Source organism: Fulmarus glacialis, unplaced genomic scaffold (genome assembly GCF_000690835.1).
Source record: "Fulmarus glacialis isolate BGI_N327 unplaced genomic scaffold, ASM69083v1 scaffold42609, whole genome shotgun sequence".
NCBI classification, from domain to species: Eukaryota; Metazoa; Chordata; class Aves; order Procellariiformes; family Procellariidae; genus Fulmarus; species Fulmarus glacialis.
In genome coordinates this window covers 20,715-48,117 of record NW_009233362.1, presented here as the reverse complement: position 1 = coordinate 48,117, position 27,403 = coordinate 20,715, and the positions used below count along the sequence as shown (strand labels likewise).

Here is a 27,403-nt window from a genome sequence, read left to right as displayed (position 1 = left end):
AAATACACATTTCTGTTTATGAAAACAATGCCTTCACCACTGATTTACTCACCTAGACAATAACGTTACACTTGGTTTATGTATTTAAAGACTTTAACCCCCTTCATACATGAGAGAAACCTCTATTTGAATGCCGTAATTTCTTGAGCACAATACACGATGTGAAGTTCACAGCAAATTTAAAACTACATGAGTAGGAGTTTCATTTCTCTGAATACAAAAATTAAAAACTTTCTGGATATTAAAAATAAAAATAAAAAAAATAAAAGTCATACACTTTGAATAACAAAATAAATGTCTAGTGGCAAATAACAATGGAACTAAGTCGAATTGAACTTACATCAGTAGCTGCTGTCAAGATTTTAGAAAGGATGACTCTTGCTAACCCATCTCTGCTGTAATCCAAACTAGAAACAGTCAATTTTAACAAGTGATCCTGGTTCTTCAAAGAACAAAGATTAAGAAGACTGGTGAGGGACGGGGGGAAGGGGAGGGAGAAGAAAATAAAAATTAGTACTTGAACCCTCTCAAACCCATTTATTTATTCAAACATTAATTTAAACTTAAGTAGTTTGAATTAGACTTTCATTTCTATAAACGCAGAATACAAAGTTCTCATATGAAATGGAGTAACTTTAAATTGTTACAGTGTTAGAGTCACATGGGGACCAAATAATGCACTAAACTGCAAGGGAAAAAACCCCAAACCAACATTTTTTATAATTTCTCTGTAATAACTTTGTCAGCATAGTTTAATTAGTGATTATAAGTACAAAAATTAATGTTCATGAAGCTCTGTGAACAATTCCTCATTGTAAAACATTCTGTGTATAAAGCTTGCCATAAGGTTAGTCCTATTAACTGTCTAGATTTTATTGTAAACCAAGTTTACTGAAGCCAATAAAAAACTTGCATTCTAATAATCAATTAAAACAACTTAATTTAAAAAAACAGAGGACATCAAAACACCTGAATTTTCGCTTGAAGTCTACTGTATTTAAAATAAACTGGTATTAGCCACTAGCCAATTTACTCCCAAAGGAAGGTAAGTTTATTTGTACCTGAACAAAATTTTGAACTTCACAGCTTCACTCCAATATATTGGACTGAAGTTTAGGTACAACATGCATCATCACATTTCACAAACAGCATGATACCTGTCAGGTTTTGGTGGTTTATGTGGTGGGGTTTTTTTGGTTTGGTTTGTTTTTTGTGGGGGGGTTTTGTTTGTTTCAGTTTTGTTTTTTTCTTCCCGCCCTCCCCCCCGCCCCGTCTTTTCAGTACAGTATCATCCTAACTGATACTGTTTTCTATCAGATAGGTGTGGACAGGAAAAAGTAAGCTATTTTGCGACACAATCACCCGTATCTGTTCAGACTAAGAGACCCCTTCTTAAAAAAAACACCTAAAACCCCCACAACTGGGTATCTTTAGCTGTAAGTAAATCAAAAGAACTTTAAAGTTTTCAGCTTTACAGTGGGTGGTCCTCATGCACAGTTTACAATTTTCAAACTATTATACCCATAAGCACAATTCAAGCAGAATAAAAACACTCACCACTGAAACACGTTACATTTTTCAAGCATTTTCACTCCATGAGGGTGACAAGAGAGAGTACCAAAAAACAGGAAGTAGTGCTGGCTAAGGGTATTTAGTAACCCATTATTTTGAAGACTACGTTCAGGTTTCATTCCTGACGAAGAGTTGAGCCAATGTACAATATCCTTAACCAATTCCTCCAGGTAACCTTGTCCATCCTAACAAAACCAAGAGTAATAGCATTTACTAGTAACAGAACAGGGTCTCTCTTCTTTACAGAAATCCACCATCTTAAATTTCTTAAAATGTACAAACACAAAACACATACAAAATAGAAATGATGGCTGGCAAACACAATTCAGATGAAAGAAAAAGGTTCAAGGCAAATAAAAGGAGTTTAGCTTGGAGACATCTTAGGACCAATTCTTTCTTTCCAGGAAAAGGATTGTTCAATGACATTTTCCTCTGGCCTGAGGCATAAAAGTCTTTGGCACACAAGAAGAAAGGAGGTAAAGAAAGGAAGGATACACATAGCAAAAATTAAAAAACTCCAAACCCTATGCTGCATTTAATAAAGCTATATTTAATAAAACTTGTACTTAACACAGTCATCTTCCTCAGTGTCTCATCTGGATAATTCAGGTTTTTAATTTATATTTCTTAATTACACTGATCATTTTAGATTTAACACCCGAAGTCTACAGAAGTCTTTACTATAATTAAGGTTTTTCCTCTAAGTGGCATACAGCAGCGCTACTCATTCTACCTCCAGTGTTGTAGCTGAAACTTTCTTACCTCTTCTGATTCAAGAAGAAATTCAGTAAACTGACAGCCCACCACAGTGAGCTGCTTCGCCTTGGCATAGTCCAGATCCAGGCTCGCATACAGCTTACTGCTAGGCTTGTAAAAATATAGCAATCTCCTTACAAACCTATGGAAAGTAAAAACGAATTTGCTGTTTTTCAGTATGACAAGGACAGTCTCACAGTACAAACTGATGCTGGTAGAAAAGATATGTTATCACTACATTAGTTTATAAATTTTCAAAAGTTATTGAAAGAGCAGCAGGTAGCAGTAGTGAGTCTAAACAGACACAATTTCAGAGATGCAGCTGTACTGTGTGTTATAAAGAGTTTTCTATGTCATGACTTCAAATAAGCAAAGGAACTCAAAATCTCTATGCTCTTAGAAGCTATAGCTTCCTCCTCATTCTCATGCTTATAATTTATTCTGCTGTAATTTATCCTGTAGTGAGTTTCAAAGACTATACTATCTAGACTTACAAAGAGCTAAAAAAGAATTTGTGACATGAGTTTCTTCAGCTATAATAGTTAACGCTACTGTGAAAAATACATTTTTGTGTTCTGCCAGGAAAAGGTCATATTTACTCAGCAACAGTATTTTTGTTCACCTCACTTAAGCAATTCTGAAGCGTAACACAGTGATTGCAAATGCAGACTCTCACTCAGACTTTTTGAAATCATGGTGAGCAATATAGCTTGAGTTTTGCACTGCAGGAATAAATACTCAGCAAAGAGCTTCCCCTCGCCAATTCTTACTAAAAAAATAAACACACATTTGTGCTTTAAAATAACACAAATTGTTCTGTCTGGGTAGATATGGCAAGCATTAAGAAAACTTAATTACAGCACTGCACCTTTAGTTAAAAAAGTGCGAGTAAGCCACTATCCCCAACTCCAAACACAGGACCAGTTATTAAGGAAATCTGAGGGCTTCTTTAAATTTTATCAAATTAAATGTATTTTATTCTGGGTTATTAGCAATAAATATATATATTATAATATATACATGTGTATACACACATTGCATTAACTGTATCTCTATGAAATGAAGGAATCTATATCAAAAATATCTGGCATTTCACTTAGCCATAAGATCATCACAAGAACACTAACAGTAAAAAAAAAAATAGACTTACGGAAGGACAAATAAATGTACTTTACACTTCAAAAACAAAGTGGCTGAAATTTTTTTTATTATCAGCAGTGAAACTAGAGAGAGATTTGGGTCTTAATCACTTATAATAAAAAAAAGCAACAACATTTTAAAGGCATTAAAGCATCTAACCCACAATCCTGCAGAAAGGATTAACGAACAGTAGAAGTTTTACGCTAATTCAATCCTAGATTTTCTCAATTATTTGGAATTAAATTATTTAGGCACTGAATAATGCTTGAGTGCAGCCCAAAACCAGAGAACAGGAACGCTGCCCCACATAGGTGGGTAGAGGGGTGGGTTTGGGTGGGACTGCAGACATTGCTTTAGAGAAGGAATGTTATAAACCACCAGATTTGGAAAATAATCCTTTACCACAAAGTACAGATTGGCAATTGACGTTTAGGGAAGAAAAAAACAGAAAAAATACAAATGCAAAATTAAATTATGGCTATGACTACAATGGGATTACCACTTAAGTGGTAGGGAACACTATATAAAAGTAGCCTGATAACACTTTAGTAAAAATTTAAAATGGAGCAGCGTGAGCCTTTCAGCATATGTTTTAGCCTCAAGTTTTCCCTCAAATTCATGTAGAAGTAGCTTTCCATGCCTACAAATACAGAACTACTCTTCAAAATAATTTAATCAAATCAATTTCTGAAATGGATGTTAAAAGGGACATCCAGGAACTAATTAGTAACTATTACCACACTGCACAAAAGTAATAAAAGTGTCTTAATGCCAACAGACATGAAGGGAACCAGAACTGTAGTGCTGTACTGTGTGTGTTCCCCCCCCACCTCCCCCCCACCAAATCACACACGTTTCCCTTGCCATTAATAGCAACTAGAAATAACTTCCTCTTGGTTTTTGATGAAAGCTACAACTACATAACTGTATAACTGTAGACCTATTCTGTCAAAATTTGTCAAGTGCTAAAATCAAACACTAATGTATAAAACATCAAAGAGGTAATACTTTAAGGTTGAAAATGAAATAGGGTGTTTGCAAAGCTGGTATGATTCTTGTTAAGGGAATACATATATAAAGCATCTGTGCATAAAAAAGAAACCACTAAAGTTTAAAGACCTGTTTATTTAAAGCAAATATTGCAACCTAATTATTTAAATTTTCATTTTTGCTGCTTATCTATAGATTAAGTTTTAGAACAATCCAAGGAATAGTTTATTGCAATATTAAAAAACAGTTTTTCCAAATTTCTTTCTTCAAAAGAAGTCTACATAATTTTCACATACCTGTGCAATTGTTCATCTTTATAGTTCCTTAGATTTACATTTGGCCACTAGAAAAACAGCAAATATAGCATTATATGAAAGTTGTACATCAGTCCTTAGTCACTAAAATTTACTCATTCTTATTATAGTTATATTTACCTAATAATTAGAAGTGTAAGTTTTTTTGCATCTAATGTTACCTATAAAAAACCCCTTATTTTATTGAAAAGCCCACACTTCCTGCTCCAAGAACTGTTCGATTTTTTTCTAGAGAAGGACAGTGAATGTTGGTTGCATGCTATGTGTACAAGGCCACAATTCTAATGAAAACAGCAAACTATGAAAATCTAATGAAAAATAAACTATTTTGCTCAGTTTCTTCTCTGCAAATAACAAAAGTTCCATATGCATAATAGGGAATTAATTTTTTTTGTTGTTGTTTTCACTATTAATCAGATTGTTTTAAAAATAATCATTATTCTGTAATAGCTCACTTAAATACTGCTTATTAAAATGGTATTTAAACTCCTCTGTTGATACTTCATAAGATGTTTTATGAAGGATCAGATGAAGTCATAATACTCTCTTCCGGATCTATCCGTTCTTCCTATTACATTTTCCTCTGTTTGTACAACCATCTGTTGTCTCTATGGTTTCAGATTTATTTTTGATGCTATTAGTAAGTATCTTCTTGGAAGGGATGGAAAAAAGTGCATCAAACAGTCTTCTTTCCTACCTAAGTGATACAGTTCTAAGTTTCCAATTGGTATACTAGTATTAAGACATATAGTGCACCCGTTAATGATTAGTAAAACTGACTATACTAGTAACAGTGCCAGATACAGTATAAAGCTCTACTGTCAACGACGTCGTCGCAATTCCTCCATCCTGACCACTGCCACTTTTCCACTTTTGCTGCTCTTTTAGCAGCTTAGACAGCAAGCTGAGAAGTAAAAGAGGCACTAAGGGACCACATCAGATGCAAGTAGTGAGATGGTTAGAAAGCTGATGCTCCACAGCCATAAGGCTGCGACAGTGACAAGAGGGAGGCGAGTAGCCGCACGAAATAGCAAAGTCCAAACACTGGAATCTGGATCCTGCTCATTCGTGGGCTAAAGATGGACCACTCTGATAACATTATCTTAGTTTATGCTGGTGTTGTGCAGTTTAACAGGAATGGAAGTGGTTAGAATTAAACCAGAAAACACACAAACTTCTCATTCTGAAAGACAGAAGTCCCTGATTTTGAGACATTAGCAACTGCTTTACAGGACACTAGAAAATATACTGCTGGGGAGGTCTGAGATAGCAGGAAAACTGACAGTTTGACCTAAATTACAGGTAAAAAAACCCCAACCCCTTAGTGGTCAACTATATAAAACTTCCATTGTCGAAGTACTACACAGACTAATTAACAGTGAGATTCTGAAAAACAGTTTCTTGATAATAGCTTTAACACTGAATCAAAGGTAAAAATATCTATGATTAATAATCATATCATATTTACTAATCCAGTAAATCTAGTAATTGCGGTAAAAAGCCAGTAAAACAGTGAAATTTGGTAGAGCAATGCTACTGTCATATACTTATTCAGGTCTTTATACCAGACGGATTCTTGCTCTCTCAAGTTTACCAGTCCCTGAAAAAATGCACAGAAATATTTAATTTCTTTTTTTTAAAAATATAATCTTGATTATGATTGTCACCATTAATCCTTTTTTGTACTTTCACCATCTACATAACAACACAGTAAAGAAGACAGTAAGAAAATGTTACTTGGGAGTAACAACAGAAGGATGGCTTTGATGCACAGAATCACAGGATCTGTTTTGGTTTGAAGACTATACCGAGTACTTCGAAATTTTTCTTACTCAAGTAAGTTTTCTGCTTAAAAAAGAGGCAGTCTCTTAAAGGTTGTGCATTAAATATATTTAAGATAATGCCCTCCCTGTCAGAGCTATTTCCTTTATTTTGTAAAAACAAATTAATTTTGTAATGAACTTGATGCTATGGGAGTATATGTATTAGTTCAAAACATACAATGAGTTCAACATACAATGAGACTGCATACTACTGAAGTTTTCATATGTGGCTCAGTCTAAGCATCTGAAGTTTGATCTATAACCCACCTCCAGCCTTAACCTTCAGCTCATGTTATATTAAAAAAATCTGCTATGAAACCGAACGAGGCAGTATCCCCATGTAGTTTGGACTGAAGTCTAAAGTATTAGCAGCTTTAAAGTCATTATAGCTAATCCTGTAAAGTCTACTTCTATACAAATAAAGTTATAGAAAATCTAATACATGCTTATTAAGAAATTTGTGAACTTAAAGTACATGCAAAAATACACTACAGCTAAGGGTTGTATACAAAGAGACTATATCAGCACTGATTAAACCCATGAGATCCTAATTTTTTGAAATAAAAGATTATGGGATGTCATACGGAATTAATATTAGAAAGTCAAAACTCACACGTGAAATGGAGACTTTTTTCCAGGCAATATCACACTCTTTTTAAGCTCACCTTCAGTATGGTCCCTATTAGATTCCAATTCCAGTCAAGGTTCTCTTTATGATTGAGAACTTGGCTGTCTCGAAGATTCATTACAAGTGCTTCTTCTGTATCCTGGAATACAGACATGAAAAACTACAGTAGGTTTCCTTGCATCATTTTTTTCAGTCTTATCACATGATATACTTCATGTTCATGTAACAATCATTAAAAAGGCTATGCTCCACAGTAATTTGCATTTGAAAGTAAATTGCATGGTGACAGTACTGCATTAAGAACCTAATAGTAAGAGATCACAATTGGTTCTAAAAAGTATTAAAAATTATTGTAATTTCACTCCTCAATTTCTAGAAATGCAATATAGTATCCACAAGTACCTACAAGACAAATTAGATGAAAAAAACCCCATAAAGAAATCACATAAATGGCTCTGAATTAGATAAGAGAGTGAAGCTTGGGAGGCAGTATCTAAGTTTCCAAAATATAAAGTCAAATTCAGTTTTGAAAAATCAATAATGGTAATACCTTTAAAATAAAGATGTCTTTCTGCACACGGTACTGATCCCTTTTTTGGTGCGTTGAAATTGCTTTCTGAATAATATGATCTAAATGGAGGCTGTACGGTTTAGGTCCTCTTTTCTTCATCTCGTGAAAACGTTTTAAGCAGTTTAGTGCAGCACTTGCTCGTCTAATAGAAAAAAAAATACTATAATCAGTATTTGGCAACTGTTATCCAATTAAAGAGCACCACTGCTATATCTTGAGTAAATAAACATAGCTCAAGAAAGAGCTGACTAACAATTCTGAAGCAAATAAAAAAAAATAATTTTCTTGATACAAGTGTTCATACATCCACAGGCCTCAGTCTTGTCCTGAAATTATACAGAAAATTATCTTTCAGAATTTCTAGCACTGAAGAATAAGCCTTATTGATACCTTTTCTTCTACTCTACAATTATTGGTGTCTATCATAGTTCACAGAAGATATTGTAAAGTTTAAAGTTTATAAAGTATTGTGACATGTCACAGTAGATCAACGTTCTGCAGTGAAGTTGATAGGGCTAGCTTCAACTTTGACTAACAGAATATTTCTTGCAAATTCTCTTTTTTTTCCCCCAGAGGGTGGCAGGAGTATCAGTACTATGTTTCCTGCTCTTTGTATCTAAACAGTTCAGCAACAGCATATATGAAGTTTTCCAGGAAAAGATAGGAAGTAATAGCAATGACAGTTGACAAAGGCAGAAATAGTTAATTACTAATTACAAAATAGTGGTAGCTGAGCAAATAAAACAAGGAAGTCTAAAAATGAGGAGGTAAGTCCACCTTTCTTCCCCATAAACAAAAATTCTCATAGGGTAGGAGTGTTTTTATTTTATAGTATCTTCAAACAAATACCTTTGAATTTGGTCACTTATCTAAATTACGTACATTTAATCCATAACAGGGCTTACAGTTTTTCAGAGTATGAAACAACGCAGAGTGTTGACCAAAACCAAAATCCCCAAATAAAAAAATACTACTTCTACAAAATCACTTTCTTCCAACAAAACCGGGAATCCTTACTACTCTATCAGGTATGTCCACAAATGCCAAAAAGTGAAAAAATTGCAGGTAATCCACAAATGTATCCCTTCTGCTCTTCATCCTTCCTCTCATCCCACAGCTTTGACCGAGTGAAATATACTGTGACGGAGTTTCAGATATGCTTTTTTTGAAAAATAACTGTGTTTTCACCTATCAAAATCTTCTACTGACATGTAAGAAATCTTCAAAACTAAAAAGAAGAGCACTACGTTTCTTGGAAGCACTCTACAAGCAGCATGTATCATTTCACAGTTCGGAAAGATTCTGTAATTTATCACTGACAACACAACAAAAGACAAAATAGAAAGTTATGATATATTTATCAGAATACTGATCTTACAAGGCAGATCAGGAATGGCAAGAGTAATTAATAAAAACATTTCCTATAATTTACTATTAGAAAAAACCCAACACACTCAATTTAAATGGTATTCTACAAAGAAATGCAAGTAAGGACACTGAGTGGCAGAAACACATTTTAAAGACACATGAATCTATCAAATTATTTGACTTCTTTCCTCAGGAGGTTTAAATTGTGTGAAGTACACAGGAGGTAGTATTTTATAACAGAACACTTCAGAAGTTAAATTGCAAGATTAATAGATGTACAGAAAAATTCTAAAAAATAAGTAAAACAAAATAAAAAAGCCCATAGATTTTTAAAATCTGAAAATTCAGGTATTTCTAGTTCAAAGAGGAATAAAAAGCTTCTATAAACTTTTTCTTCCAGTCAGATGCCTAAATATACCTCGTTTGATTTTCACCATGACTGCCAAACAGTTCTCCAATACTGCTTAACTACATGCCACTGCAGAATGCTGCACTAAATTTAGAATTTCTGTTCATGCATTCTTATATTTAAACGGAACTGAAAGGAACTGAAAAAATTATCAGTGCAAACTTCGAACAAAAGCACCAGAAAGTTTTAACATCATTACTATTGTTACAGTCACCATTTTCTTCTGAGGAAATAAAAAGGTTAAAAAAAACCGCTCCATGCCAATATTACATTTTTTGCTCTTGCTCACACTAATAATGACTCACTGATTTGGTCCATTACTATTTAATTAGCTATAGAAAACAACAACAGAAGAAAAGAATTGGTACAGGCTTTTTTATTTTTGAAAGCTTAATTGTATCAAAATGTCAAAAAAGAAGCATGAAACAATGGAGAGGTCAAACACACAGAACATGTCTCGGATGTTGCTTGGTCAAACAGTGCCTAAGCATTCACTTCTGTGTAAAAATCTTGCAATCTATGCAAAAGTGTTCTGAAATCTACTATCAAAACTTTCTTTCCAAATTTCTAAATTGTTACTATAAACACTTTTGGAATGATGCACTGGAAACCTTCTCCCTAGTAAGTGTGACAGAGTATTTTTATATGCATGCGTTTGTTTGCTTTTAAACAAAGACAGTATTGGTTTCAGCCACCAGAAAACTTGTAATGTAGGTTTTCACTCAACTATAGGGGGAAAAGGAGATGTAAACATTTTTGGTTTTAAGTGTAACTTAGAATTCTTACAGTCTTTTCTCTTTCATTATGTCAAAAGATGCTGCCATATTCATTAGCGTTGGTAAGCAGTGCAGGTGATGGCTGTGAGAATGCGGAAGAATTGTGTTTGCCTAAAAAAAAAAAACAACACAGAACAACAGTTAGAATAACTTATTACAACATTTTCAGCCATCTCTTTAGGATCAACATTTGAAGAATCTACCACTTTTCACAAGACTTTCACAAATGCATGACAACAAAACTGCCTTTTGTGTAACATCAGAGCAATAATTACACATACCATTTTGAATATTTGATCTAACTAATCAATCTGAAATACAATTGAAAGTAACTTAAGACAATTTCAGATTTCAGAGCCTTCTAACCTGTATTGTTTGCATTGGTGTTTAAGTGGTAAGATGCAAAACCATGCAAAGCATCAGAGATCCTTATGTCGTGTATAGAAGTATCAAAAAAATCTAAAATCAGAAATATCACCTCTTATAAAGTAGCTTATTTGGAAAAAAAGATTAAAAAAACACTCAAGAAAACTGATCAAAAAGTGCTCTGCTGCATATGCTATTCTTGTCATCAAGAGAGCATGTGAAAAATAGAAGAACTGTTTTGCAAGAAAGGTAAATCATATCACTTCACATTCAACTAACAGTTCCTCGGGAGGCTGAAAGGTAGCACTGGAGTGTGTATGAAAACAATATTGTCATCTCTATACCAAAATAGTTCAGGTTAAGGGAAAGAAGCTACTGTAAAAGGTATGTTAGGTAGAGGGAAGCAGAACGAAGCAAGGTCCCTTCAGGTTCTCTGTAGCAGGGGCTACCCACAGCAGTGCTGAAAGAAGACTCCACCAAGTTGGAGTTGCCTGAATGAAAAATATCAAGTGCCCCAACCACATCAAGCTGAACATGAAAAAAGTTTTATCTGCCTAGCCTGTGAGGCAGAAAGCTAAAAACACTGCCAGAGGGCGACCATCATTCTAAGAAAAGCAAAAATCAGCAACGGTCCTTTTCCAAAACACAGTAACCAATGTGTGAGTTTATAGGACTCCAGTTTAAAAATACAAGTGGCTACTGAGGCAAGGAAGTGTATTTGTGAGAGTTTGAGACCGCAGGATTATCCTTGGAGCACAACCCCTAGCACTTCCGATATTTTCCAAATGGCTTTCCTACTGATTCATACTGTTTTTAATATATGAAGGGCTAAAAGATGAAATGTAAATTAACCCATTATTCTGATGAGAAGTAGATGTTCTAAGTTCGTAATACAAATTCAAAGCTATAATAGGAAATATCTATTTACAACTAGCTACTAGTACTACTTATTCTCAGCAAAAAGTTTTACTTACCATGTGCAAAAGTTCTCCTAAAAGGATAGTTGCTCTAACAGATACATGGTCATCACTACTTGTGATCACTTCAACCAGACCCTTCAAAAAGTTAAAAAATTATTATAACATTTAATGTATAACATCTTATTTTAATGTTTATAGGAAAAAAGTAGCAAGCATCTATTCAAACTTAAAGTCATTAGTTACCTCTAGAAGTCCATTGGTAATAAAAGCTGAAAGCACTAAAGCCAAATAATTATCCATGAGATCAGGCCTAAGGAGAAGAAGTATGGAAACAGATTAGAAGGTTCATCTCTTATTGTGTCTGCAAGAAAACAACAAATATTTTGTAAACACCACGACAAAACAAAAACAAGGGTTTAGATTAAGTTCATTAAATGCTCACCTTGACCTGGCTCGATGGGGTAATATAGTTTTAGCTTCAGCAGCTACAAAGCCATCAGAAAGTCTCCAGCAGTCCTGAAACCTGCTCGGGTCTAGAACAAGAAAAAATGGACAATGGTAACTATAACATTGGATTTCAGTGTTATTTTAATCGTTGTCAATAGGTAAATAATAGTTCTTGCCAACAAATGTTATTCCAGGTTTCAAATTACAGAAAATTTTGTCAGAATGGATCTCTAACAAGTCACCTTATCCACACTCCTGAACAAAGCAAGGCTAACTTCAAAGGACAAAGATTGTATCTAAGTATCAACCAAAATAATATTTCCAATTCATAAACACATTAAACTTGTTTAACAGAAAATATGACACCACCTAAAACTTTAAAATGTACATCCGTATGTTGCAAAGTAGCAAGTTTGCAACAAAAAATGATTTATTTACTGAAAAATGTGGAACAAGGATTAAGCTTTTATAATCAACTGCATGACAAAACATTTATAACCAGAGTTCGGAGAAGAGAATTGCAAACATTAAAGGCTGAAACTTGCTCCTTTTGGGCTCGTACTTTCGCACTGTGAGACAAAGCAGAGGATACTCTTGGGTTTACAAAGGAGTAATTCTAAAGATAAAAGACTAACTCTGCTAAATATAAGATTTGAAAAAGCATACACTTGCCCTAGGAAAAGTAAAAGTCTGCTAAAGTGCAGTGGAGATAGCTAGCAGATACACAATATATAGCAAAGACTCTGTTTAACAACTTTTCTGTAACATTCACTAACACTTCTACATTACTAATGCTTGTAACACTTCAAAGAAGTCTAATTTGTAGTAATGTGTTTACAGTCTTTTGTGTAAATACTCCATTATGCTCCACTGCTGATCTTTTATCAAACTTACACCACTTAACAGTTGATAAAGAATTTTAAACAAGACTTCAGGGCACCCAATGAATTCACTGATGAAACAGCTAGTATTGACATAATTTACAATATAGAGATGACAATGAAATTTGTAGAAGAGCTTAATAGACAGAATTCTTATGTGAACTGGTTCTAAATACTTACCTACACTGAGAAGTGCCTCAATAAACTCTTCTGCGATAACAGGGAGAGGAAGGCGAAATATATCATAGAGAACTTCAAGCAGACCTCGCTACCAAAAAAAAACCCAAAAAAACCACAAAAGGAATTTTATAATTTACAAAACTTGTCCTTTTGTTCACTATTAATATTGAAGTTGAGATTTCTATAGAGTGCTAAAATTGGTGTATTTGTTTCAGTGTTTCTTTTTTTTGATAACATGCTTATTTTCATAAACTGAAATAATCTGGAGAAGAGAAGAAGGGAAAGGTCTTGTTTGCTTTAGAACTGTGCCTTATCACCACTATGAATTCTACAGAAGCCCAGGCTACTCAGATTACAGATTTTTAGAATAGTTCCTGCTGCCACCATCAACTTCTTGGTTTAACAGGTAATTGCGAACAAACATTTTTATTTATCTCAGATTCAACTCTGATTATTATACTTTAAACTTGTAACTGCAGCTACTGTGAACCTGCTTTGACTTGTGACCAGAGTAAAGATTAATTTAGGTACTTTACTCTCCTCCACTACTTCCTCTCAGACATACAGGGTGTGCTTCCATTCTCACAGGGATTTTATAATGGAATTATAGACTTGAACTTGGGGATCAAATAAACTCGAGGGTAGTGGTCTCATAACTGCAGTCTGTGTTTAAACCACTAACTTGTTAAAACGTTAAGAATATGTTAATTAAAACACCCAATATTATTCCTACATCCGTACTAAATATTTACCACCTACCCGTATTTCCATATTTGGTATACAGAGTACGCCAATAAGAGACTGAATGCCAGAATTTCCAGGTTTGCACAGGCTGATAATACCTAGAAAACATTAAATACATAACAATAGTCCCTCACCAAACAAAAAAAGCATTAGACACATTGTTAAATTTGATTTCCAGTTTAAGTACAAGCACAGTAGGCAAAAATTACTGCTCATAAACATTTTCACCCTTATAATGTCATCTCGTTTACAATCAATAATATCAATAGTCACAAAACTTCGTTTCCTCATTAAAAACTATAGGTACTTTTGCGCTTTCTACTGTGAACAGTATTTTCAATTATCTGCAAAAACAACATTTACATGGAAGAAATGGCAGAAAGAAAAGACAAAATTGCCAATAAAGAAGGAATTTTAAACCTGAAAGATGTGCATCATCTTGGCAGAACTGTGAGAAGTTTCTCCACCAAAAGCTGTATCTTAACCTAACAAATTATTCAGTTCTTTTTAATCTCAGGTGAATTTTAAACAGCAAGTTTAAACATACTTTGAGTAACATTCTCTATGCACTGTTTTAAACCATCTTTTCCCAAATGACCAGTGCTCATCTCCAGAAGTTTCAACACAGTAGATCTAACTTCGCATAAAATCTCAGAGCCTCTCTTGTAATTTGGTCCTTTTACACTGTATTTTTACTCAATTAGTTTTAATATTTCAATATTAATAGGGAAGATCTTCAAATTGTTTCTAAATGTTACAGACTACCACCTAAAGCTTACATTGATTTCCAGCCTTAATTTATGTACAGTCTCTTCATTAAAAATGTGGCTGCAAAGACAATAACCTTGCTCATTTCCTTGACCATTTCTTTTCATACTTCACAGAATAAATTAAAACTTACAGAAACATGCTATCCAGAAAATAAACAAGTTTCTCCAAAATGCAACTTTAAATGAACATAAAGAACCCAGGTTTGCACACCTTTTTGTCTTACGTATCCTAAATAAACCCAAACCATCATTCTTGAAAAATTACTAGAAGATGAAAAATATCACCTACTCATCTATTCATTTTCACTAATACAAATTTAACTTTAATAACATGTGCCTTATATGAACTTGAAGAAAGTCCCCAGTTTCAAAACTTTCATGTCACAAAAACTTCTGACATGCAACATGTGGCCACAGACACACTAAGGTCATTTAAATATGTTCCACAGTGCACCTCAGAGGCCTCTTCCAAGAGCATATAGTGGCCACATCCCAACTGCAATGAAGGAATAGATTTGTGTGCATGCCCCCGTTTTATCTCTAAGGGCATGATCGCACATGAGGATAAAGGACACAGTAACCATCAGCTCTGAAGAATAACCCAGTCTGGAAAATACGGAGAGCAGAACAGTAGAACACAGCAGATAGTACAGACAGGCAAAAAACCCACTCAAAAAGCTGAAACAAAAACCAAAAACACCCTCAAGCCTGGTTTAGCTCCATGTTCTTTGGGAAGACTGACAGTGTAACGACATTTTTGTACTAAAAACATTTAAGATGTTAGTCTCCAACATAACAAGTAATATAAAAAAGGATGAACATGTAACAGTGAAAGTGCCATGACAAGTAACATATTCCAAGACAATTGTTTCTTCAGCCACTTGAACCTTCAGGCATATGCTGTTAGTTCTAAGTGTCTGAGTAAGGGAAGATGCAGCAACATTCCTATCAGAAACTGCTTCCTAGAAGTTTCAAAGTTGTGACAAACTTCCCAAACTTCCTCCCCAAACAAGTAAGAACACGTGAGAAACTTTTGAAGGATAACTGCATATTAGATGAAGCTTCCTGATCATTTTCAGAACATTAAAAAAATAAAGTCAATAGTCTTACAATGAAAAAGGCTTTTTACACAGTCTGAATCTTTCCTAAGCATAACTTGTGAAAATCCTACCCAAAATTTTGGTAAATGGTCATATCGACTGATTTAGTTTATTTGAAAGACACGGTCTTGACTAAAAGAATGAGCAATCCCTGTATCTTCATATTAGATATTGTAATATTGCAGAGAAAGCATTTAGAAAAACGCAAAAACCTGCTTTTTCGATTTATAAATGTTCCAAACTATGTCCATCTGCAATTTCTCTTCAGCTATGATACTTGGTAAAAGCAGGTGCTAATGAAACTATTCGATTGGTATCTCTTCACATAGACAAAAAGACTTCTTATTTACAGTGGCAGAACCACCTCAAAAGCAAATTCTTATGATATTATGTTATTTTCAACATCCTCTCACCCATCAAAGGTCAAGAAGTTCCACCAAGGTACAACTTATAAGGTATTGTATACGGGGGGAGGGGGGATGTTGGAAAAAGCTGCGTCTTGTCAGTATGCGTCCTCCAATTTTACAATATCAGAACACATCTTAGCATTGTAGGAAGGTATTGATGGAAATTAGACATGTCAAATGAGACAGATTCTGTGTTTAAACAAATCACTCTCTTATACTAGAAAGTAAAATTCCTCTTTCAATCACCCAGCTTCAAACAAACAAAAAAAATCTTACCTGCCCATGATCGAAATGCTGCCACTATTCCCATTTTACTAGCTAGAAACCGTGCTTCTCTGTCCTCCCTGTCATTAAAACAACAAATGTCACAATACAGTTAGTTACTGTAAAACAGTGTTACTAACATAGTAAGTAAAAAGTAGTTAACTGAGATTTTAGATGGGGGACAAAATCCAGAGTAACAGAAATCTTTTACATATGCACATATGTGTGTATATGTATTTATGCAATGTGTATACACACACAAAGATAAGAATTTTAAAGTTATTATTACTTTTCCTTTTTCAGGGGAGTTTCCATGGTAAGAGGAGAACACCACAAAGTAAACACCTATATGTGGTCAGATGAATCACTCTGTGCCTCCACTGAGAGTGAGTCTACAGCAGGGACCTAAAGATTTGGACCTTATTCAATTACCCAGACCTAAGCATCTAGTGCCATTTTATAATTAAAAAAACCTGAATAATTCAAGTTGGAAGCAATCTCAGGAGGTCTCTAGTCCAAACTCCTGCACAAAGAAGTTGCCAGCTATGAGACCAGACCAGGTTATACTCAAGGCTTTATCCAGTTGGGTCTTAGAAATTCTCAAGGATGAACGCTGCAGGACCTCTCTGACAGCCTGTTCCAACACTTGACTGGCCTCACAGAAAATCCGCCCCCCCTCCCCTCCCCCGCCTTTATATCAAGTTGGAACCTCTCTTGTTTCAATTTCTCTCTGTTGCTTCTTGTCCTCCCACCTTTCCCACCATGAAGGGCCCTGGCTACATCTTCTTGGTAATGTCTTCATAGGTATTAGAAAGGCTGCTATTCTGGGGAGGGTGTCCCCCAACCTTCTCTTCTCCAGCCTAAATAAGCCCTTTTAAATCTTAAGTGCTTTACAGTATTTTAGGAAGTTACATTCTAACCTACTGTATTCTTCAAGTAGTTTAGTATTAGGTCATTGCTTTTATTTTCATTTTGGAAAAAAAATAGTTTAATTCCAATACCATGAACACAACTGGTAGCAAAAGTAGCAGCACTAACACTTACTTGAGTTGTCCTTCTGCTGTGTCTGGATTATGCCTGTAGTGAAAATCTGTGTAAGGAGCTAAAATTCGCTAAACAAAAGAAAGACATGCATTACTTTCACATGAGAATACAGTTAAATGGGTCTTGCCCTTTCCTCAGTCCCACTCCAATCTGTCATGTTATTCCTGCTTTATAAATCATTATGCTCCTAGCCTATAATGTTGTATTTTAAACATTTTGCACTAACACAGAGGGTGAAATCTGAGATGAAAATTAAACATTTTCATTAGTAAAACAATGTTTAATTTCTGTCACTAAACAAGTAAAAATGAACCCACCTCTAACTCTACATCTGCTCGCACATACTGTCGGGTCTTTGGATGATTAATGAGGTGCAAAACTGTAGTTATCAGAGCTTCATTTATTCGGCTTAGCTGACAATCAATCACGTTTTTCAAGATGGTACTTAAACCACCCCGAAGAGCCACCACCTCAGGATTCTGAAGTGCTAAATAAAGAAAAACACATCCCTTTGGCCAGTGATAGGAAAGAAAACATTTCACGGCTTCCAGTATGACAAACTTGTAATCTCTTTAGTACATATATCTTTTTCTTCCTGAACATTGCTGAGGCACATGTAAAGCTTTTAATGGAACTAGCTGACATTAGCAATGAATTGAGATTTTGGATTAATTTATCATGAACAAAAATACTGGTCAGCCACAATTGTGCAGCAATTTCCCAACTTATTTCCAACCAGCTTCCATACAGTAGTTTCTGGATTTCCCCGCAAAAAGGTTTTGTGCTTCACTGGACTGACCCGGATAAAATATTTATACTAGAATATAAAAGAATAACAGATTGTTTATTTCTCTAAAACAGACGTTTTTAACTTGAAAACATTGCTGAAGTTATTTCTCATTGATTGATTTTGAAAAAACTTTAAAAATCAGCACCCACATACAAGTATAGGGAGTTAGTATAAACCACTGTCCAGACAGCCTTTATGTGGACACAAATACTGACTTCCAGAAGTCAGCTAACCACAGTACCCACTGTAAAAATTTTTAAAGGAAGATGTTTTGTAGTTCTCTGAACTCTTGTACGTTTCTCAGCATCTCATGTATGGAATTCGCCCTACTTCCAATCCATTAGTTTTAGAAACATCAACTGTAGCAGGGAAACGTTCTTAAGGTAAATCAAAAATTGGCAAGTCTTAAAGGTAAGAAGAGCACCTGAAATCTTCAGGTACTTCACTTAAGAGATTCTGATTTTAAGTTAATGTTATTTTGGTTTATATCAAACTAATGAGTAAAATCCATGAAACTGACATTAAGAACATTCAACATCTAATTCATTATTAAACAAATAACCTTAATTATTTGAATACAATCTATTTAATAGGAACTCACAGAAGAGAATCTGTTAGAAAACTGATGACAACCATGTCAAAATTTTTCTTAATTAGCTTTCAGTTATCTTACCTAGTTCACAGATAATGGCTATACATGCTCGAACCATTCTGTCTCTTTCCTGAAGACCATCGTTTCCAACTGCTATCAAAGAATTAGTAATAGAACTGGGGAACAATGAAGCATTCACAGTGATCATCTGCCAAAAACGAAAGAAAAAGCCCTCTGGTTTCTTCGTAATATTTCTCTAAATATACTCACAGATTCACCAGCATTCCATTTCCTAGATACAACCAGACAGACCCCTCCATATATTACTTGGTTGTATCTGTTGAATCCTCAAAACTATTTCTTTTGTTCTTGAAATACTTCGTTTGTCAATTTACTTTACATCTCCGGCTTCACTTTTTTATTTTTATATTATCATAATAGGAAAGGGTTAAAAAGATGACTGCTGCCTTTTTCATATTTTATTGCAAGAATTTCTTTATCGACAAAGAATGGTATCCAATGACACAGAATAGATTATGAACTCTTTTAGAAGATTCATTCATACTACAGCAGATTCTTCAGTATCTATTCAACTGTTTAATTAGCCAAGACTAAAATCTCCTCTTTTGTAGAGAGATCCTTAGATTCCTGCAGACTACAAAAAAGGACAGTCAATAGAAGAAGCTGCTGTAGTATTTGGAAGGCAACTTCAGTAACACCCCTATATCCTCTTGCATAGTACCTGATCTTCCTAGAACTGGAGCGTAATTCAACTTCATCATAAGTTATGTAGCTATGGCACAAAACACACACACACACTTTAAATATGTTAAACTGAAAAGCACATATGAAAACAAGACCTGCGTCCATTGATCAAGTCATTCTTCAATTAAAAAAAAAAATTTGAGACAGAAGAACAGATTTTAATAGCTAATGCTCATTTACGCTACTGAAAAGGTCCTGCACCATGGAAATCCTCAGCTGCTAGTTTAGGACAAGCAGAATATACACCAGATTAAGGAGCAAGACCCTGGGCACACATTAAAGGCAAAAAACCCTCCTCCAAACCAAGCAACCAATACCACCATTCCTCGCCCTCCCCCAAATGAGGCTTTGACTACAAAGGCTGAGTAGCTGTTTGTTCACATTTTTTCATAGTTTGTGAAAATTAAATATACATATTCTCTATACTATGGAACATGAACGTCACTAAACAGATGTATTACTAAGGAGGAAGTAGGTTTTTTGTCTATCCGACTGCTTAAAAAGGGAACAACGTAATGTGTTATAGCCCACTCAACCATGTAACATTTTTTTCTACTAATAAATAAAAGTGCCATGTAAAAAAAAAAACCCTAATATCCATCAAACACCTAAAAACTTAAGGCCAGTTTTCCACAGTTTTGTTTAATATCCCTTTTGTTTCCAACCAAAGCAGGCTTATCTTCATTATTTTTCCAAAATTTTTTTGTCCTATACTCATTTTACAGCTCCCTTAGACGTCTTGTAGGTATTTGTTCAGACGAAGGGTATTAATTGTGTTGCCCCCTTTGCAGAGGATGTTAAAATGAGAAGAGATCAACCAATATGACAAATATATTGGAACACTTCAACAAGTTTATTTTTAAGACGTGTTTTTGAGAAACTTCTTGTCATCATGTTGTCACCCACAAAACAGGAAGCTTTAAGATAGAAGTCTAAAGAAAAAACAAACTCTTCCCCACCTACGCAGTCTTTCACTTTTACAATGGCATGAAGTAACAAGCATTAGCAACAGAATGGGTGTACCAATCCACTCTACAAAATTATAACCTTTTTTCCTACTGATATTGGCATGTACTTAGTGTGAGGACACAAGCAGCCTCTTAAGGCTGTTCTGCTTCATTGTTTTCTTTGGTTTTAAGACATGAGGAGGAAAGATTTATTTCTTTTAATATTCGATTCCAAGTACCTTAGTAGAATAAATGCAAACTTTTGCCATTTGCTTTCATTCTTCTCTAGGTATTGAAATGCAGTTCTAAAGACCAAGAACAGGTAATGCAAGGCTACTTGCAAGCAGCTATGATGAAATATGTAACAAAGACTATGAATTTGGTCTTTAAAGATTCCACTGAAAAAGAGGAAGAAAGAGGGTTCATATTGTATCTAACCCTGACTTCTGCTTTGAAAATAAAACATCCTGCCTATTAAATTATAAAAAAATGGTCTTATTGACTTCTATTAGATAGAAAAACACTTTATGAAGCAACTTTATGCCACCCTTCCCATGGCTGAAGACACTGCTAAATTGCAAAGCTCTTACTAGGAAATGTAGAGGTGATTACAGTCAAAAGAGACAGTGAGCACTCAAAGCCTTCAAAAGAACCAGAAACCAATTTTTAAAAGTTTAAAGTTTTTTTTTTTTTTCTCTTCCTATACTACTTTAACCTGCACATTTTTTTAAACAAGTTTATCATTAAGTGCCTTTTATAAATTCTTAAAAAAGGATTAGTATTTTATCTTTTGTTCTTCTACTCTATGGAAAGGAAGAGAAGAAAGCAAGAGAATGTTTTAAAGTTTTATATCAATGCTATTCTTACATAGGTATTTTTCATATCAAAGATGAGTAAAGAATTGCATCCAGACTTTGAAACGGGAAACAACAGTTCTGTGATGCTGGTGGAACCCAGTTCAGCTCTTCCATGGCTCACAGTAAATTATCTCCTGCACAAATGAATTAACTCCGGTTGTTTTATTTGCCATTCATTCTCCTTTTCTAGACTTTATATAATCTTTTAGGAATCCTAGTATCAAACCACTGAGTCTGAGATATTGATGGAGATTAAGAGAGATGGGAAAAGGGCAAGAGTAAGGTAACAAAGAGATAGTGTGAAAATAGAGAATGTGCCATTCAGGATGTGTGTCACAGTATTCCTTGTGAGAGAGAGTTTCTCAAGTACTGACTGCTTTATGCCAGTGCATGCTTAACCGCGGCAGCCCAGACAGGACATGAAAAAGGTCGTAACTTTACTGGTAGCCAGGTTGGGTGGCTTTTTGTTTGTCTGACAGTGTTTTGAGAAACAAGGATGTTCTAGGTAGCAAAAGACGTTAGGAAACATCTTTCATCAAGGTAGTTCTCAGCTTCAAAGAACCATCAGCATCCCTGTACAGCATGTACATTCCACGCATGTACATCCCATGCACAGCATCCCTGTACAATGATAGAGGAAAATAAAGCACTGGTGGTCAGCTGTATGATTTTTTTAATACTTACCTTTCAGGATCTTTTTTTTTAATCAAACTAATGGATTTATTTCTCTTGCTTCCTCTTGTTTCTTTCAAGCAAGACAGAAGTCTTCGCTCAACTAGGAAATGCTCAAAAAATCGCAGGAATAACGAGGACAAATTTCTGACCGAAATAAAACCAATTCATTATAAATGTGTTTCCATTCCATCTTCTGATTTAAGTTATTCTGGCTCTACATTGAAGCTCTTTTTTTAAAGCAGATTAGAAAAGAACTTTTATAAACTGCAACCTCCTCAAGGATCCATTCCTTTATGGTTGTGTTTTTGTTTGTTTGGGCTTGGGGGTGGTGTTGGTGTTTAAGCTTTAAAACTCTTTTTTTGGCACAATTGTTAATCAAGCATTTTACCTCTTCTGTAAGACACAAAGTGAGCTTGCTATAAGAAAAGAAATTGCATATCAAACTTTCATATACTCAACCTAAATATGTATTAAAAAAATACATATACACACAAAACAGATTAAAAACACACAGTGCTCCTGGGGAACGATTCTTCCAACTACTTCAAAATCTACTTGAGTCTTTGGTAGTTTTTCCTAGGATGCTTAGTAGAAGTAGAAGAATATGAACACAATAAAGAACAGTAAAGTCCAGTACAAAGGCAGAATACTATGTTGCCTGAAAAAAATACCTTCAGTAGCTGTACATGCCAGTTTCTCTAGGGTGAACTTGAAAATGCAGCTACCACAGCTTCAAACATCTCATATCCATGGATACGCAGTACAGTAACTAACACAGACTAACTATGTCTTATCGTGTATTTGAGAAAAGAACTACGGATAGCATCAACCTCTATGGATAAACGAACAAGGCTAGAAGCATTCCTTCAACTGACTATTCCAGCGATGGCAATTTGCCTAATTTCTCAAATGACAGAAAATCTCCCACCCTTGATTCACAGATACTTAAACACACTATACAATAAAGTCAAATCATTAGATGAAACTTAATAATATGGCTCTTTACTCTTGCATTTATCATTTGATAAGTTTTTCCCAAATCTTGTCCAGTACTATCTCTATCAAAGGAAAATTAGCATGATTTTTCTAGCCCACTTGAGATTCTCAGTGGTAAAAGATTAAAATCAAAACAAGTCTCATCACTATCCTTCCTCCTCCCTTTTGAATTATAAGCTATGATTTCTTCTCACATGATAAAGTAAGGTAAGGTATTAGAGACTATGTGAAAAAAAAAAAACTGCTGATGGAGAAAACCAGGAGTCAGCAGAACTGACTGGCACAGCTGCTAAGACCAGATATAGTTAGATTTTACCTTTCTGACTAATCGAAGTGCTTGTGTTCTTTCTACTTCATTACTCTGCTGTATGTCAATGCACCTAAAATAAGTTAAAAAACACATTTTATTTATAACACCACTAACTTTCATCTTAATTGTTAACATCTTGTGTTAGTATTTATGCAATTGAATAAACAGAAGAAAAAGAATTTTATGACTGATTGTTTAAAAATTCTGCCTTTCAGCAAGCATACTCATTATGATTGGTCAATTAGCTTCGGTTTATATTTTTTTCAGTTATCTTCATTATAATAAATCACTAGAATGTTCTTAAATATACAATGGCAAGGCATAACATCTTCAACAAGTATTTTCTGAGCTAGCTGCATTTGTCATTTCAAATATGATTAAACAAAGTATTTGAAATGTTTCACATCTACATGTTTTGTGTGTGTTCTCAGATCACAGAAGTCCTTTTGCTCCAACAAAATTAAACAGCACACTAAAACTGCCTATGTGTGTATATTTATAAAGAGAAATACACACATCTACATCAGTATATTAAATCCAACAAGATTTTAACAAAGGAAGCACTAGAAATGCTAATATTTACATGCTGATCTTATTATGTCATTATTAGTTTGCCCTTTGGTATTCTTCTATTGTGTCATGGGTTATACTTAGATTACAAATTCTTGGGTATGAACTACTTTTTAGCCCTGGCTTTGTACTAGAGGCTCTGAAGCACTATGATAATACAAAGAATCAGAACTCCTCCCATAAAACAACTTAAGACATGACAATTACTGATGTTTCAACCTTCTAATAACACCACAGATTAATTTATGATTAATAGCATTTATGACTGAAAAACAGAAATTTTTTAGATTACTCATAATATATCATATATTAGACAGCATTTATTTGGATTATCTGGTATGATGTATTCTTCTTCCTTTTTAAAGGACGTTATTCATATTTATGAAAAATGGCTTTTATAAAACTACATATCAAGAATGTAAGAGGATATGAAAACACCTTTTCTCACCTGCCTTATCCATGAAAAAGCAAGCGATTTGCAATTGTACAGTTTACAAAAAGAAGGAAGAGAAAAATTACCTGGCTATCAAGTAATCCACTTTCAACTTTAGCACCTTCTGGAGAATACTGGAGTCTCGAATGAGATAGCGGAGGGCTCGCAATCCTGCTGCTCGCACCTCTTTAGCTTCATTTAGTAAAGCTAACCTCAGGCTACAATGAAGAAAACAAGGGGGACAAACAATTATTTAGCAGCAAGTAGACTTCACCATCCGACATGCAGCTATGCCCTACTCATTTAAAATAGAAAGCCTGATTTTTGAAAAGAAGTGTTTTGCCTTAATTTCCTGTCTTTGAGATATTCACCTGCACAGCCTAGAAGGCAAACCTTCAATCTGCCACCAGATGTAGACAATATATTAAAAAAGCCACAAATCAATTCCCCCCCCCAAAAGAATAACTTGTACATCCATGAAATGATACATGAACAAGACCTGTATACGACTTGTTATTTGACAAAACAGCTGAGCACAATATTAGCCCGAGAAAATTAACTGAGAACATTTCCTCCTCTGCTAGACTGCCAACCCATAAGCATGAGTCCTGAAAACAATGTCTTGACACCTAATAGAGACAAATTTGCACCTTAGGTAATTATACACACCACTCCCTAAAGATGTTATGGCACCACGTTATGTTTACATGAAATATAACAGTCATAACTTAAGCAGCCCCACACCGTACAGATTTCTACAGATTTCATTTTAACGTATCACCAAAACGTATTTCTCTTTAGACAGATTTTGAAAGCATTTTGCTCGCACCTAGGTGAGCTTTCCTAAACATTAACTGTTATCATAATGTAATTTCCCAAATTCACTATCTAGGTAAAAAGAAACAAGATACTGAAGGCCTCCAGAGATGGAGTTTGAATGTATTAAGTGACACACTGTCCTTCTGAAGGCCCTCAAAAGGGCCTTTTCCCTGACTACGCAGTGGAGGAAAAAACCCTAACCTCCCAGTGACGCATTTTAGTAGGACTTTTGCAGTGGACATCTAAGAATGTAAATACTTCAGCCAGTGAGACTGAATTTCTACCTATAAAAATGGCTTTTTTTTTTTTCTTTTCTTATTCTAGGATCATCATGCATGGTAATCAGCTACTCCAAGGCCAAAAATCTTCTGAATCTTTCTGGAGATTAATTGGCCTGTGTAAAAGTCACTACAACAGGAATCTACTTCCAGGTAATATCTAGACAGAGTAGAAAGGCTGCAATACTATATGCAAATAAAGATGAACTGATTATTACTTTCAGCACCAAGTAGGGAATTACTTCAGGATGACCATCTTTGCTGTAATATCAAACGTGATTCTTCACATAAAATGAGTGCTACTAATTGCCTTTATTTATTTACTTTAAGCTGAGCTAGAAACAAGTAAGAAACAGATTCTCAATACTGTGAGGTTAAGAAAAATTATTCCTTTAAAAAAGGTTGTACTAGAAGAGAGATTTATTTCCAAAGTCATTCAAGGAAAGCAGACGAGTAACTCTTCAATCGTGCTGAGGAGATAATAGGTATTCTTTAGATCATGAATCATGCTTTGTTTCTAGTTTTGCAGCTTTGCAGAGATGGAAGTCAGAGGGATGAGCACATAAGACTCAGTTCTACTTAGTGGTATTTTTGTATTTGAACTTTTACCTCACAGTTTACAATTGGTTTGGATATGCCAGTTTAAGACACTTCAGCAGAGTTTCCTTTTAGGGCAGAAGTTACCCATTACTCATGCAAACGGTGTTGTTGCTATCCGTGACATTTCTTATTAGGACAGCCAAATACCGAATCAGGCTTTTTTTCCCCTCATCAAGTAAAGTACATTATTTTTATATTTGAGAGGAAAACATTTCTTGAATGGCAGACCAAAACAATCTTTAGACAAATACTTTCTCAAAAGCAATCAATGCTTTGAAAGCTTGTCCTACAACTCACAAGAGGAGGATATTCTTAATTTGTAGACAGAAGTTAATTTAAGAATTGGCAACAGTGAAACCACTACAAAGGACAACACTATCATGAGATTCAACATCCAAAAGTGGAACGTACCAAAAAGGGATGTGTCACTATCTTTAAATTGTGAGAATGCAATGAAAATATACAGCTAGCCAGAAAGATAGAGACCTAAAATAAAGGCCATAAAAATCCATAAAGGTCCAAAGAAAGCAATGACATATAGAAGTGTACAAGGCTGAACAAAAATCTCTCCATTAAGAACAAAAACCAACAAGTCAATGACTGAACTGCAAAAACCCGAGAGAAACCTGACCTTATAAAGACAAGGAAGATATGCTACAGCAGGCTGAAAAAAAATTACATAGGAAAACCTATGTGCATGTGTCTGTACATGTCTATGTGTTCCAACTTCTCAGCTGTACCACAAGGAGAAAACTTGAAAAATTAAAATCGGACCCACTGGATAATCAAAAAGGAAAAGGAGAAGGAATGAAGCAAGTAAGAGCCTGACAGAGGTATGACAGAAACAAGCATTTTCTTCATACTAAGCCATTGCTTCAGAGATCTGCATGAAGATTCCTATCCTAAAGCCTTTTTTATCATACAAAATATGAGTTAGACTAAGAAGTGAAAATGATGGAAGAACTGCAGGGAATCTATTAGTAAGTATTGTCAGTGGCCCACAAAGCTTCACATCTAAGTGTCTGGAAAGAACATGAACATGAACTACCTGCATGTATTTGCTAGCACCACATTATAAACAGCAATGGCCAAGATGGAGAAAAGGTGATAAACAGATCCATACCAAGAAGGATTCCAAAAGGCATCCAGAGGACTGTTTATGATCTTAAAATAAAATCACCTTAAAATAAAACTGGTTAGCCATGTGAAGCACTCAGCAGAGTTTACACAAACTATATTCTACTAATCTTTTGAAAGACTTGAAAGGAGTTATTACAATAGTATATAAAAAGGCATAAGCT

At 34.7% G+C, this 27,403-nt stretch overlaps 1 protein-coding gene across 1 annotated transcript in view; it reads right to left on the bottom strand.

The window, feature by feature from the left end:
- Nucleotides 1–340: 340 nt before the first annotated feature.
- The window catches only part of LOC104082249 (rapamycin-insensitive companion of mTOR), a gene marked incomplete at its 3' end in the record, with an annotated part of 38,015 nt that continues 10,952 nt past the window's right edge, over nucleotides 341–27,403 (bottom strand). The window contains exons 3-20 of the mRNA XM_009585300.1: nucleotides 24,492–24,623; nucleotides 23,409–23,472; nucleotides 18,934–19,060; nucleotides 17,788–17,957; nucleotides 17,471–17,538; nucleotides 16,439–16,506; nucleotides 13,901–13,983; nucleotides 13,142–13,229; nucleotides 12,076–12,166; nucleotides 11,877–11,943; nucleotides 11,688–11,768; nucleotides 10,358–10,458; nucleotides 7,774–7,936; nucleotides 7,261–7,362; nucleotides 4,755–4,801; nucleotides 2,335–2,470; nucleotides 1,558–1,757; nucleotides 341–467 (exon numbers count right to left, since the gene is read on the bottom strand). Coding sequence (XP_009583595.1) covers nucleotides 341–467; nucleotides 1,558–1,757; nucleotides 2,335–2,470; nucleotides 4,755–4,801; nucleotides 7,261–7,362; nucleotides 7,774–7,936; nucleotides 10,358–10,458; nucleotides 11,688–11,768; nucleotides 11,877–11,943; nucleotides 12,076–12,166; nucleotides 13,142–13,229; nucleotides 13,901–13,983; nucleotides 16,439–16,506; nucleotides 17,471–17,538; nucleotides 17,788–17,957; nucleotides 18,934–19,060; nucleotides 23,409–23,472; nucleotides 24,492–24,623 — 1,915 coding nt within the window. The remainder of the gene's footprint in view (nucleotides 468–1,557; nucleotides 1,758–2,334; nucleotides 2,471–4,754; nucleotides 4,802–7,260; nucleotides 7,363–7,773; nucleotides 7,937–10,357; nucleotides 10,459–11,687; nucleotides 11,769–11,876; nucleotides 11,944–12,075; nucleotides 12,167–13,141; nucleotides 13,230–13,900; nucleotides 13,984–16,438; nucleotides 16,507–17,470; nucleotides 17,539–17,787; nucleotides 17,958–18,933; nucleotides 19,061–23,408; nucleotides 23,473–24,491; nucleotides 24,624–27,403) is intronic.